This window comes from Peromyscus eremicus, chromosome 15, assembly GCF_949786415.1.
Source record: "Peromyscus eremicus chromosome 15, PerEre_H2_v1, whole genome shotgun sequence".
Classification (NCBI taxonomy): domain Eukaryota; kingdom Metazoa; phylum Chordata; class Mammalia; order Rodentia; family Cricetidae; genus Peromyscus; species Peromyscus eremicus.
The window spans coordinates 15,642,582-15,656,239 of record NC_081431.1 but is presented as its reverse complement, the minus strand read 5'-3'; the positions used below and the strand labels follow the sequence as shown (position 1 = coordinate 15,656,239).

The following is a 13,658-nucleotide window of genomic DNA, read 5'->3' as shown; positions in this document are numbered from 1 at the left end:
ATTGTTTATCATTTATTATTTGCAATTATTCAGTTTAATTAAAAAGATCTCCCAAATATTTATTAAAGTTTACAAATAATTTTAAACATCATATCTATATTTCATCATTCTATTCATTCAGCTTCCTCTGTGCACTTGCATGTCAGCATAAAGATTTGAGGGTTAGTGCTGGAGAGGGCTCACTGGTGAAGAGCACTAGCTGCTCTTGAGGAGTTTAGTTCCCAGCACCCATGTGGGAGCCAACAATTGTCTATAACTTCATTTTCATGGGTTCTGATGCCTTCTTCTGGATTCAACAGGTTCTGTGTACACATGGTGCACATATATAATACAGGCTAAACACATACACATAAATAAAAGTAAATTTTAAAAACAAGTTTGAGAAGGTAAACAAGGCATCATTCCCATAATGCCTTTAGAAGTAGTCCATTTCCTTTAGTATTGTCCTCTTCATAACTTAATAATAGCTACTTTCATGGCCAAGTGTGGTCTCTAGGTTGCAGATTTGGTAACTTATATTCTTTTTACAAAACTGTAGGAACTAGTCCAGGCTAGTGAGCGATTAAAAAACCAATCCAAAGAGCTGAAAGACGCCCACTGTCAGAGGAAGCTGGCCATGCAGGAATTCATGGAGATCAATGAACGACTAACAGAATTGCACACCCAGAAACAGAAACTTGCTCGCCATGTCCGAGATAAGGAAGAAGAGGTGGACCTGGTGATGCAAAGAGCTGAGAGCTTAAGGCAAGAGCTGCGCAGAGCAGAGAGAGCCAAGAAAGAGGTCAGTAGCCAGGCAGATTCCGTAGTGTCTGTGGAGTAGTGCTCTAAACTGCACTTAGAGACTAGTGAAGTGATGTGCAACCCATTCTTTAAGTTTTGATAAAAGTTATTTTGTAGCTTGGTACTATAAACTAGTGTGAATCTCACCTTTCGCATTATAAATTTTCTTGGGGAAAGGTACTTCGAAAAACTAATGAAATCTGCCCTTTTTGTTTTGAAGCTGGAAGTTCACACTGAAGCTCTGATTGCTGAAGCATCAAAGGACAGGAAGCTGCGTGAGCAGAGCGAGCATTATTCTAAACAGCTGGAGAACGAACTGGAGGGCCTGAAGGTATCACTTGACCTCTGTGACTCCTGATGAGTTTGCTTCTCTGCAAGCTTGAAAGAAGTGCTAGCTTATTAACTCTTTCTGGTGACAAATGAAAACTGCCTGTGATTTCCAGTCCAATAATCTTAATTCTCATTCTTTCTAGTAGGGAGCTGATACAGATTTGCTCATCACATTCACGTTTGTTTAGTGGAGAGTAGAAATCCACAAAGGACTGCCTGCCTGAACAAGATGTCCTGCTAATCTGAATTAGCATGTTGTAATAAGATATCAGGAGTCCCTGTGTTTGCCACTTTTCTCTTGTTGTGACAAAACATTTGATGGAGGTATCTTAAGGAAAGAAACATTTATTTTGGCTGACGATTTGAGGATGTTGTTCATGACAAGGATGGTGTGACAGCAGGATCTTGAGGTCACGTCACATTGCAGCCAGCAATGCTGGCACTCATCTCACCCTCCCCTGTTTGTGCAGTCCAGGACTCCGGGGTGTGTCTCCCACCTACGTTAAACCAATCTAGAATCGCCCTCATAGGCGGCATGCCTGAGGTTTGTTTCTGTGGTAATTCTCAAGCCAGTGAAGGTGACCGTCAAAATTAACTACCATGCCTCTGCCTGTCTTATATATGACCCGAGAGAGGCCAGCTCTGGCCCGACGACCCAGTTTTCAGTTCTAGCCTGACCAGTTACGAACTGTGTAACACGGACTGGAACAATTCCCCTCCCCTGTTTGAATTTTCTCATCTGTAGCTTCTGTTCCAGGGTTATAGAAGTACATGTGCAAGCTCACGCCTCATAGTGCTCAGTAATCTTCACACAGTGATGGCATTGTAGATGTTGAAGAGAGTGTCAGAGTCAACTGAGTGGTATCTTAGGAAGTCTCAGTGCCCTCTTTGTACTTCTTTTGAATCCTTGTAGTAACTGCAGCATGGTTCAATGACTGACTCACAGATCTGTTTCCTCACTGGAACTGTAACCTAGCTTATTCAAAACATAGACAAATGCATTATTAACCTGTCCTGTGTACCTGGTCATTTTTTAATACTAGTTTAATGCATGTGCTTTTCAGTGAATCAGTCATGTGGTAGAATTGGCCATAACTCTGATGACTGAACATCAGAGAAAACTGATGTTTCATTCTTTGACTTCATTCAGAAGAACTAGAGAGTGCAACCTAGAAGTCTTAGACATTGATTTTGCTTAGCTCTCTCATTACTCTGACCAAAATACCTGAGGAAACAATGTAAGAGAAGGGACTACTTATTTTGCCTCACTGTTGGAGAGATCCTATTTCTATGGCTTGGTTGATTGATTATGGGCCTATTACGAGGCAGGACATTGGGGTGGAAGCATATGAAGGAAGAGAATGTTTACCTGTCCACAGACAGGAAGAGAAAGGGGCAATGTAGGAGTGGACAAGTAAAGAGCCCTCAAGAATATGCCTCCTTCCTCCAGCGAGGCCCCACTTGTTCCTCTCACTGCCTTCCCAGCAAGTCCATCAAGGGGTTAATCTGTGTGAGAGATCAGGGCCTGTACGATCTGTCAGTGTCACTAATGTGCTCACAGACACACCTATAGGTAGTTAGAGGCCCCTCACAATCTAGCCAAGTTAAGATCATCACAGCATTCTTAACTTTCCATTTTTGCCCCGTTTTCCCCAATGGCAATTTATTTAATTAAATATCTTTGAGATTTATTTACTTTTATATTACATGTATAAGTGTCTTGTGTCCATGTTTTGTCTATATACCACAGAAGTTAGAAGAGGGTCATATCTCCTGGAACTGCAGTTGTAGATGGTTGTTAGCGGCCATGTGGGTACTGGGAATCAAACCCAAGTCTGTGGAAGAGTAGTCAGTACTCTTCACCACTGAGCCATCTCTCCAGCTCCCTTTTTAAAATTTTTTAGGTTGGCATACAGATGAATAAGCTTTATCGTAAAACCTTCATACGTAAAACATACCTTTCATCTGAGGAAATCGAAACCCAGAAGGATTAAGAGTTCTGTAGTCATATTGACAATATATAGTTGGAATTAGGCTTTCTAATTCTTAGTGCTGTGTCCCATGTAGTAGATGCTTTTCATTTTTTCTATAATAAACATTGCTACATTGAAAACTCATAATTACACACCAGATTTGATATAGTAGAACTGTGTAGTAATTATACATTTAAAGACTTTATACTAGGGCCTTACACTACAAAAAGCTCAAAAAAAGTGGGCTTGCTACGAAGTATGAGGAGTTGAATTCTATCCCAAGTACCCACATAAACAGCCAGGAATGCTGTAGTGGATCTCTAACCCCAGTGGTGGGGAGGTAGAGACAGGTGGATCCCTGGGTTTTGCTATAGCCGGTCAGCCTACCTAATCATCAAACCCAGGTCCCAGTGAAAGACCCTAAATGAAAAGAATGATTAGATCCTGAGAAAAACATCCCCAAAACGGGCCCAGTAAGTGTTTGCTGTGATTATGAACATACTGTATAATTTCCTTAGGTTATTTTACTTATCTTTGATATATAACTTTACCTTTTTTGGCCAATATCATCTTTATTCTGAGATTCCACATCATTTGGTGTATAAAATACAAGGATAGTGATATCAAGTGATAATAACTGTAATGGCAGTAGTTGTTGGGTTTTATATCTTAATTTGATAAAGTAAAAAAGGACAATTGTGTCAGTTCTAGAAGGTTTATCAGAATGTCACTGACCCGTGAAATCTTGGTTTGGGAACCTCTTTCTCAAAGTGTAAGTAGGATTAGGCGAGCAAAGGCTGGAGCATGTCTGGCTGGGGGAGCCTGACGTGGATTACTGTTGCAATACTTTACTAGCTTCATAGAAATGCTGTTCTGTGTGAATCTTGTGTGAAGACGCTGTCACAGTATCAATAGGTGGAGCCTTTTTTTTTTTAATCTGCAGTAGAGGTGAAGTAGTTCGTTCTCACTAAGCCTTCTCTACATTTACTACCTTGCTGTGTCCTACACAGCTTTGAGATTGACCTGACTGGGGTGATAGGAAATAAGGAACAGGAAAGCTGGATGGAGGCAGGGGTGAGCTCTGATGGAGGCACACGGCAGCAGCAGCAGCAGCAGCTGGGAGACTCACACACACAGCACATCACACACAGCACAATAGAGAAGGCAGAGGAAGGGGTTAGCTGACCTCGGTAGATCTCTGTGGAGGAGCAGTCTTGGGTTTCAATCACCCAGGAGCCCCTCTTTGATTGTTTCTGCAAACACTGGTTTCAGCTAAAGGTCACCATTTGTGAACATGCTTACTCTGGCCAGGGCAAGGCTTTGCCATTCCTTTGACCCTGACCTGGAAAAGGTTTGTTATTTGCATGGATCTGAGGCACTAGGGTCCTTGACATGCTCTACTCATGTCAATAATACACATCCACCCAGGACTTTATCTCCTACCCACAGTACCTATTCATTCGGTAGGATATTTTCCTAAAATTGGACTTTCTGTATAAAAGGTATATAAATAAAATTTTAAACCATACTTTAGCTCTTGCAGGGGCTGTAAGAATTTTTATTCCAGTAAGAATAATTTTCAGTGGTATTTGGTGGCACTGAGCTGTAGTCTCAGCTACTTGGGAAGCAGAGGCAGATGGGTTGCAAAGTTAAGGCCTGATCAACTTAATGAAACCCTGCCACAAAAGGAAAACTGCACAAAAAAGGCTGGAGGTTAAAGCTTAGTGGTAGGTAGGATGCTTGCCCGGTGCTTTCATTTCCAGTACCGCTGAAAACAGACAAGAGGGACTTTAACAGATGTAAGGAGAGAAACGTGCGCAGTAGGAGCCCCACTTCTAGCAACCCCACTTGCAGCAGTGTGCAGAGCATCAGTAGGAGTTTGAGGGATTGAGCAACATGATGGCCAACTAGTCCTAACAGGTCTGGATAGCTTTTGCCCAACAACAGTAGAACACAAATTCTTTTTAAGTATTTGTGGTAAACTCAAGAATTGACCATGGGTTAAGCCACAAAGCAAATCTCAGTAAATGTAAAAAGACTGAGTTCCTTCAAAGGAATGGAGCTGGAAACCAACAAAAGAAAAACTGGGATGCTTGAAAATATGGGATGTTAAACAACACACCCTGAGACAGCAAGCCAAGGACAAAGCAAGGAAATTGGGAGGAGAGTGGAGCGCGTCCTACCAAAGCGCGTAGACAGTATGAAGGTGGCTTTCCGAGGTCTCAAGCCAGTTACCTAAGTGGGCAGGGGAGCAAGCCAAACTCAAGATAACAGGGAAAGAGAGCGGAGAGCGGAGGGTGGTGGCAGAACAGGAGGTCAAGATCATTTGGGGTACCTAGTTAGTCGAAGGACAGCCTGGGTTACATGAGATCCTGTCTCAAAGTATTAGATCAAAAATAATAAAATAGTGAATAAAAAATAATAGAGTCAGTGAACCTAAAACTTTGTTTGAGAAGATTAACTCCACTGACGAACCTTTGCTGGACAGAACAGAAACGGGAGAGAGGAGGAAGTGGGGGTGCAGATGTTTAAAATCACGAACAGAAGTGGTGTTTTACTGTGGCTGAGAGAAAGTGAAAGAACTGTATGCCACTCGAATAGATGACCTACATGAAATGGACAAATAACCAAAAAAGACTCAAAGTGAAGTAGAAACTCTGAACAGATCTTTAGCAAATAAACAAAAATGAATTTTTAAAAATCTCCTGACAGAGTTCAGTACTAGACTTTCCACTAGTAAACTCCCAGACAGTTAAAGAACAGTTACCTGAACAGATCAACGTAAAGAAGAAAATGGTTGTTTTGGCTTATGGACTCAGAGGTTTTGGCCCAGTGTTACTTGACTCTGATAATAAAACAGAACATCATGTCAAGGAGCATGTAGTGGAGCAGGACTGTTCAGTCATGAACTTATCAGTAGATTGGTCCATTGATGAGAATAGAGCCCTCTTGATCTAATATGAAAAGAATGATTAGATCCTGAGAAAAACATCCCCAAAACGGTGTTCAGTAGTGCTACCAGTGGGGTCCTAGCCTTTAACACATAAACTTTTGGGACAGTTCATATCCAAGTAGCACCTCTGTAAAGTCTCAAAAAACCAGAAGAGGAAGAAATACAACTCATTCTGTGAGGCTAGCATTGCCCTGAATAGCCAGGCCAGAGGAAGACCGCACAGGCCAGCATTCCTTATGCGTATATGTGCACAAATCCTCAACAACATACTAGCATACTAGATACTGACTTTTATAATATCCCAAAGTATGTTATAAAATGTGGACATCATGACCAAGTAAAATATAGCTCAGGAATGCAGGGGTGGTTCAGCACCAGGAAAACGTTCAGTGACTTTTATTACATTTGTTCTTTGACAATTTACATGTAAATAGTATATTCTGTTTACTGCTAACCACAGTCTGCCCTCTCTTATCTCCCTCCCACTATCCCCTCCCCCACGCCCCCAGCAGGTCCCTTTTCCATATTCATGTAGTTGTTTGTTTGCTTGTTTTGCTTTGCTTTTTATGACCCACTGATTTTAACCAGGGAGATCTGTATAGCCAGGATGGAACTGTAAGTCTGAAGCCTGTGGGCTTCTGTGGGTACGCGGCTGAGGACAATGGCTGCCACTTGCCGAGACCCCATGAGTAAGATTGGTTCAGCATGGGACATGGAGTCCTGTGAACCCCTCCACAGTCTGTGGTTGACATGACAGGCCCAGTCTTGTGGCAGGCGCATTGCAGACAGCTGTACTGCACTGTAAGGTTATAAACTGCAAGTTGCTTTGGCTGTGTCCTGTCCAAAAGACAGCATTTCACAGCCCCTTTTCTACGTCCCAGAAGATATCTAAGTTCAGTACATACACTAAATCAGTGCATCAGTCGTGTGATGGGATTGGTCAGAACTTAGGTTTCCTGTGATGATTGGGTGTCGGTGTTTGCAAGTAAGCATTAGCTCCTCTCGTTCCACTGTCTTTCCAGGTTTGGTCCATGAACCTTATAGGGAGTCTGTAAATGTCCTGTTTAGGGCTGAGTGTTCAATCACCACTTACTCTCAGCACCCTGAGAACCCCTGTGTTTTTAACACCTTTTTTTTTTGTTGTTGTTTTGGTTTGGTTTTTCGAGACAGGGTTTCTCTGTGTAGTTTTGGTGCCTGTCCTGGATCTCGTTCTGTAGACCAGACTGGCCCCGAACTCACAGAGATCCGCCTGGCTCTGCCTCCCGAGTGCTGGGATTAAAGGCGTGCGCCACCACCACCTGGCTTCCACCTTTTATTTCAGAGAGAAACTTCTTTGTTTAAGGCTGAGAGTAGCATTTGCCTGTGGGTACATATTTAGATCAGCACCATGTAAATTCATCTAGACATCAGTGGTTGAGTCACCCAGCCCTCCCTCCCCTGGTTCTAAGACCTCTTCAGCCATGGGTTATTGACTGGCTGTGCGTTCCTAGGCATGAGTTCCTTCTCACGGCACAAGCCTCAGATCTGAGCAGAGAGAGTAGCTGGCCCTCCACAGCAGTTGTGCACCGTTGTGTAATGGATACACATTGCTTGTCAGGTTGCCGTTGTAGGTCGTAAAGTTCACAGCTGAGTCAGACTGTGATCCAAAAGAAGAAAATTAATCATCATAGTACATCATATCAATAGAACTTAGAGGGGGAAATGGTTGTTTTAGATGAAGCACGGAAGTCATTTCACAGAATTCAACAGCCTTTCATAATTAAGACAATATTAAGAAATTAGGGATAAGAGAGAACATATTCTGCATGATAAAAGTGATTTTGAAAACCCACAGAGACGGTAGTAAATGGTGAAATTCCGAATGTCTCCTGCTTAAGATCAGGAGTAAGGCTGGATGCCCATTGTCACCATTGTCATCGTTGGCTTAAACACTTTTGGAGATCCTAGTCAGATGATTGACACAAGAAAAAGAAAAGTATGTTCACTGGAAAAGAAGCTCTTCCTCTTCATATGTGACATAATCCTACATTTAAAAATTCCAAAGAATATTGATGAGAAAAATATTAGAGCTTACAAACAAATTTACCAAGTTTTCAAGGTTCATAATCAAAACCTAAAAATGTATTTTGCCTCCCTAAGCCAGCACTGAAATCTACAGAGGAGCTTAAGAAATCAAGTCCATTCACAGTAGCATCTATTTAGAAAAAATAAAATTCCTCGGCATGAGTTTAACCAAGGAGGACACAATTCTGAGTCCTGAAGAAAAGGACTAGAGGAAACCGAGTGAGTGCCGAGACATGCTGAATATGGGAGGACCCGGCAGCCCTGGAGCTCCAGCACCACCCACGCTATGTACAGTTGAATTCAACCCCTGTCCAAACCTCGGCAGCCTCTGGTGCAAAATTGTCAAATTCATATGTAATTGCAAGGGCCTAAATAGCCAAAATGATCTTGGAAAAGAAGTCTTAAGATGGAGGACTCAATTTCAAGATTGAAAACAAAGTCAAAATAATTCAAACACTGTGATATAATACAATTATACCGATAGACTACTGGATTTTAATTATAAGAATCCAGAAATAAGTGCACATACCTACAGTCACTTAACCTTTGACAGATGTTCTGTTCAGTGGGAAAGGAATAGTCTGCCGATGTTTTGGTTGTTAGGCTAGTCTTTAATGGTTGAACCATCTCTCCTGCCCAGGAACAGCCTCTAACAGTGTTCTCAACCTTCCTAATGCTAAGACCTTCAATACAGTTCCTCATGTTGTGGGAACCCCCAACCATAAAATTATCTTGTTGCTACTTCGTAACTATAATTTTGCTACTGTTATGAATTGTAATGTAAATATTTTTGGAGACAGAGGGTTCCCAAAGGGGTCGTGTCTCACAGGTTGAGAACCACTGCTCTAACAGATGTGTTTGAGCATCTGGATGTTCATATGCAAGCGTGAATTTGAACCCCCACCTCACACCACATGTAAAAGTTAACTTAAAAATAGGCAATCAACTTTAATATTTGAAACGAAAATAAAATTCTTAGACACCTTGGACTTGACAGTAGATTCATAGAAATGGCACCAACAGAAGAAAAAAAGACGCTTCATCAAAACCAAGTGCTTTACACTGAAAGACTGCTAAGAAATGGAGTGCAAGAAAACACCTGCAAAGCGTTCATCGGCTCATGTGTTGGCATCCATAGTATGTGAAGAGCTGCTACAGCTCCACACCAACAGAAGTAAACAACCCAATCCAGAGGGAAATGTGCAAATGGTTTACACAGCTATGTCGTGAGAGAAGGTCTACAAGTGGCGGGCATACATGTGAAAAGATGTCTTGTCAGTAATTACTAGGGGAATGAAGTTATAACCAAAATGAAACACCACTTCACAGCTGCTAGGACAGCAAGGAGAGAGACGAGTAGGGAGAGAAAAAAGAAGTCTCTGAAGGGAGTGGGGAATTTGGAATCTTTGTACATAGCTGATGGACATGTATCATTTTGAATTGACTTAAAATATTTTAAATTACTGGATCTTATTAAATAGTTTAAAAATCGGAAGTACCTGCTGAGAGGATCATTTGGATTTTCAACCTGTCAAGACAAGGAATTTATTAATATATTCAATTTCCACCTTTACTGGCAAGGAAACTTACTGTTTTGTTTATTTTTACTCATGATTTAATTTCATTTTCATTATTTTATTTGGCTTTTTAAATTCTTACACAATACATGATTCATCTGTAATTTGAATTAGTAATCTTGTCAAGTTTTAATTTCAGGGGAAGTTTTCTTTGAGATTTGTTATACATATTGTTGCCATCCCAACAGCCAGCTAAGCAGAACAGCAAAGCAAACACATCTTCTTGATGTGACTAGAATTGTGAAATTGTTCTATTCCATGTACTGGGTCGCCTTGCCCAGCCTCAATACAAGGGGAGGTACTTAGTCTTACTGCAGCTTAATATGCCATGCTTTGTTGACACCCATGGGAGGCCTGCCCCTTTCTGAACAGAAATGGAGGAAGAGTAGATTCAGAGGGGGTGGGAGGAAGTGATGGGAGGAGGGGTGAGAGGGGAAATGCAGTTGGAATGTAAAATTTAAAAACAAAAGCAAGAATTGTGAAAATATGGCAGATGTGAGCAGACAGTGGGTGCTTCAGAAGTGTGTTCAAGTACTATTTCACATGCCTAAGAGCAGAAAAGGTAGAGAAATGGGCGCTGGAGAGGTTCAGTAGTTAAGTACACTCCCTGCTCTTCCAGAAAACTCTAATTTTGTTCTCAGTATCCAAGTTGAGCAGCTGGTAATCCCCTGTAACTGGAGCTCCAGGACTCAAGCACGCTCTTTTGTTCTCCATAGCACTGCATATGTAGCACACAGGCGCACACACACACGCGCGCGCACACACATAGACAAACATTCTGGAAGGGCAGGGATCTGACTTGCTCTGACTCCCCTCAGTTCAAGCAGACTTTCACATCCAGAAATACTGGACAGTCTGCATCTGGCTCATGGTAAATGCTCCTTAGTGAATGACCACACTGCCGTAGGTGCCCTTAGCGTACGAATGAGTGCGTGTCTGTGCGTGCTTCAAATTACATATTGGACATGTGAGAGAGAGATGGTGTTTTTCTCTCTACATGAAGTCAACAAGTATCACCAGTTGTCTTAGTCAGGGTTTCTGTTGTTGTGATGAAACACCATGACCAAAAGAAACTTAGGGAGGACAGGGTTTATTTGGTTTACACTTCCCATCACTGTTCATCATTGAAGTAAATCAGGACAGGAACTCAAACAGGACAGGAACCTGGAGGCAGGAGCTGATGCAGAGGCCATGGAGGGGTGCTGCTTACTGGCTTGCTCCTAATGGCTTACCGAACCTGCTTTCTTATAGAACCAGGACCGCTAGCCCAGGGATGGCACCACCCACAGTGGGCTGGGCCCTCCCTGTCAATCAGTAATTAAGAAAATGTTCTACAGGCTTGCCTACAGCCTGATCTTATGGAGACATTTTCTCAGTTGAGGTTCCCTCCTCTCAGATGACTCCAGCTTGTGTCAGGTTGACATAAAACTAGCCAGCATACCCGTGTTTGTGTCCTAACAACTGGCTTCCCCCAAAGAATATAGTGTCCTTCCGCTCCTGAACTCTTGTTGTCAATACGCTTACACTCATATGTTCTTTTAGTTTTAAAAATTCTATTGCTGTACATTTGGACAACACTTTAGGAAAAAAGAATGACCCTGAGAAACTAAAAACTCAGGAACTCTTGCAATTTCTGGCCTGTGTGTTTCTGCTTATGTTTCATACAGTAACTAAAAAAGCCTTCAGACTCTGTTTCTTCTCTCTTTTTAAAATATATTTTTACTTTTTAGAATTTCATACATTTATACGATATATTTTAGTCATATCCATCCTGTCTCTCTCAACTCCTCCCAGAATTTCTCACTGAATTCCCATGCCAACTTCATGTCTTTTTTTTTTCATTACCCTACTGAGTCCAACTAAAGCTGCCTGCATGTACATAGGTATAAGGCCATCCACCATGCAAAGGCAGTTGACCAGAAGCAACTGCTTCCTTCTCCCAGTAGCCAGTAGCTTCTTAACTAAGTGTGGGGCCTTATGATCCCCTCCCTGATCTGCATTGGAGTTTTGGTCTTGGGAAGGTCTTGTGCAAGCAGCCAGGGCTGCTGGGAGTTCATGAGCACGTGCCCTGTTGTGTCCAGGACACTGTTTTGAAGTAGTCTTTCCCAATGTCCATCTCTTACAGACTTTCCTCCCTCTCTTTCTTGGTATTCTCCAAGCCTTATGGGGAGGGTATGATAGAGATGTCACATTTAGGGCTGAGCACTCCACTGTCTGTTACTCTCTGTACTGACCAGTGGTGAGTATGTCTCTGTATTAACCACCACCCACCGAATAAAGAAACTGATGCAATGGGGGCTGATAGCTCAGCTATAAAATTAAGTATTTAGAAGGCAGTTAGGTTAGGTTTTTTCCATATATATATATAATATATATATATATATATATATCAACTATATATATATAATATATATATCAACAATAATCCTCGACAGATATTTAAATGTCTTGCTGGTTCGTGTTCATCAGCTTGACACAGCTAGGGTCGTCTGGGAAGAAGAAACCTCGATTGAGAGAATACCTCTGTCAGATTGCCTAGAGGCAAGTCTAGAGGGCATTTTCTTGGTTAATGATTTATGTGCGAGGGTCCAGATCACTTGAGGTGGTATCTAGGCAGGCGGTCCTGGGCGGTATGAGAAAGCAGGCTGAGCAAGCCATGGAGCACAAGCCAGTAAGCAGCACTCCTTTGTGTTCTGATTTAGTTCCTGCCCTAACTTACCTCCATGATGGTCTTTAGCCTATAGGATGTAGTAAACCCCAAGTTGTTTTTGGTCATAGTCTTTATCATAGCACTAGGGAGCAAACCAGAACAAATTTAAAACAAGAAAATCATATAAATGCCAATAAAAAGTTCAGATTAATCTCTGACCTTAGTGTGCAGACTTTCAAAATTACCAGAGACATAGACCATAAAATAATATAAACTGAGGAAAGTATTCGTAATATGTGACAGAGAAATAGTAGCCTTACATATCCATCTTTGTGTGTGTGTGTATCACACACACACACACACACACACACACACACAAAGAGATGATATGCATATATAGTCCCTGATAGAAAAGAGTTACTTCTTATTTTGTTTCTTTAATCTTTTGTATGAATATAGCAAAAACAAATTAGTTACTCACCAGGAATATGCAGCATTGAACATCAGCAAGAGATAACTAAACTGAAGACTGACTTGGAAAAGAAAAGTATCTTTTATGAAGAAGAAATATCTAAAAGAGAAGGAATACATGCAAGTGAGATTAAAAACCTGAAGAAGGAGCTGCATGACTCCGAAGGCCAGCAACTTGCTCTCAACAAAGAAATTATGGTTTTAAAAGACAAATTGGAGAAAACCAGAAGAGAAAGGTAAGAATCAAATTATTTTGTCATCCAGCAAATATCTGCTAAGTATATATTGTGTGCCAAGTCCTGGGAAACTCAGGCAATAGGTATTGGCAAGCTCCAGCAGGGACAACATTGTGCGCAGGAAAGACAGCAGAGGAGGGGTAAGGATGGAAGCAGATGCAAGAGGTGCAGGAAGGGCCTTCCAGGCTTTCCAGGAAGAAGTGCATCTGAGCTGGACCTCAAGAGTTAGGAAGAAGGAAGTGGGGGGTGTCCAGGCAGAGGTGGCCGAATGGCTGAGACTCACAGGAAAGGAAGTGTCACACATTCAGACAACAAGTGCTACTTACTGTGGCAGATACACACATAGAAAAACAGAGTGGTAAGACATGAGATAGGAAACAAAGCAAAACACAAGCAAATTTGTGAATGAATGTAAGGAAAGTTACGTGATAGTACTTACATTTTGGAATGGCCACTTGCTACCTTGTAGAGAATGATTGGAAGGATCCAGAGGAATCCAGCTGTATAATGAGGTAGTAGTCCATAGGTGATACTGAAGTTGGAAGAAAGTGTGATAGATTCAGAAATTCTGCTGAAAAGACAGAATCTGCAGGACAGATGTGAGCATCTATGAGAAGAGAGAGC

The 13,658-nt window shown here is 41.7% G+C and overlaps 1 protein-coding gene across 9 annotated transcripts in view; it reads left to right on the top strand.

Annotated features, from left to right (window-relative positions):
* Cdc42bpa (CDC42 binding protein kinase alpha) overlaps positions 1-13,658 on the top strand; it is a 205,110-nt gene that overhangs the window by 128,035 nt on the left and 63,417 nt on the right. For 7 of the 9 annotated variants that reach the window (XM_059280685.1, XM_059280677.1, XM_059280678.1 and 4 more), the window contains 3 exons: positions 539-781; positions 1,001-1,111; positions 12,787-13,034. In XM_059280685.1, coding sequence (XP_059136668.1) covers positions 539-781; positions 1,001-1,111; positions 12,787-13,034 — 602 coding nt within the window. The remainder of the gene's footprint in view (positions 1-538; positions 782-1,000; positions 1,112-12,786; positions 13,035-13,658) is intronic. The other 2 variants (XM_059280686.1, XM_059280679.1) reach the window with 1 other exon arrangement.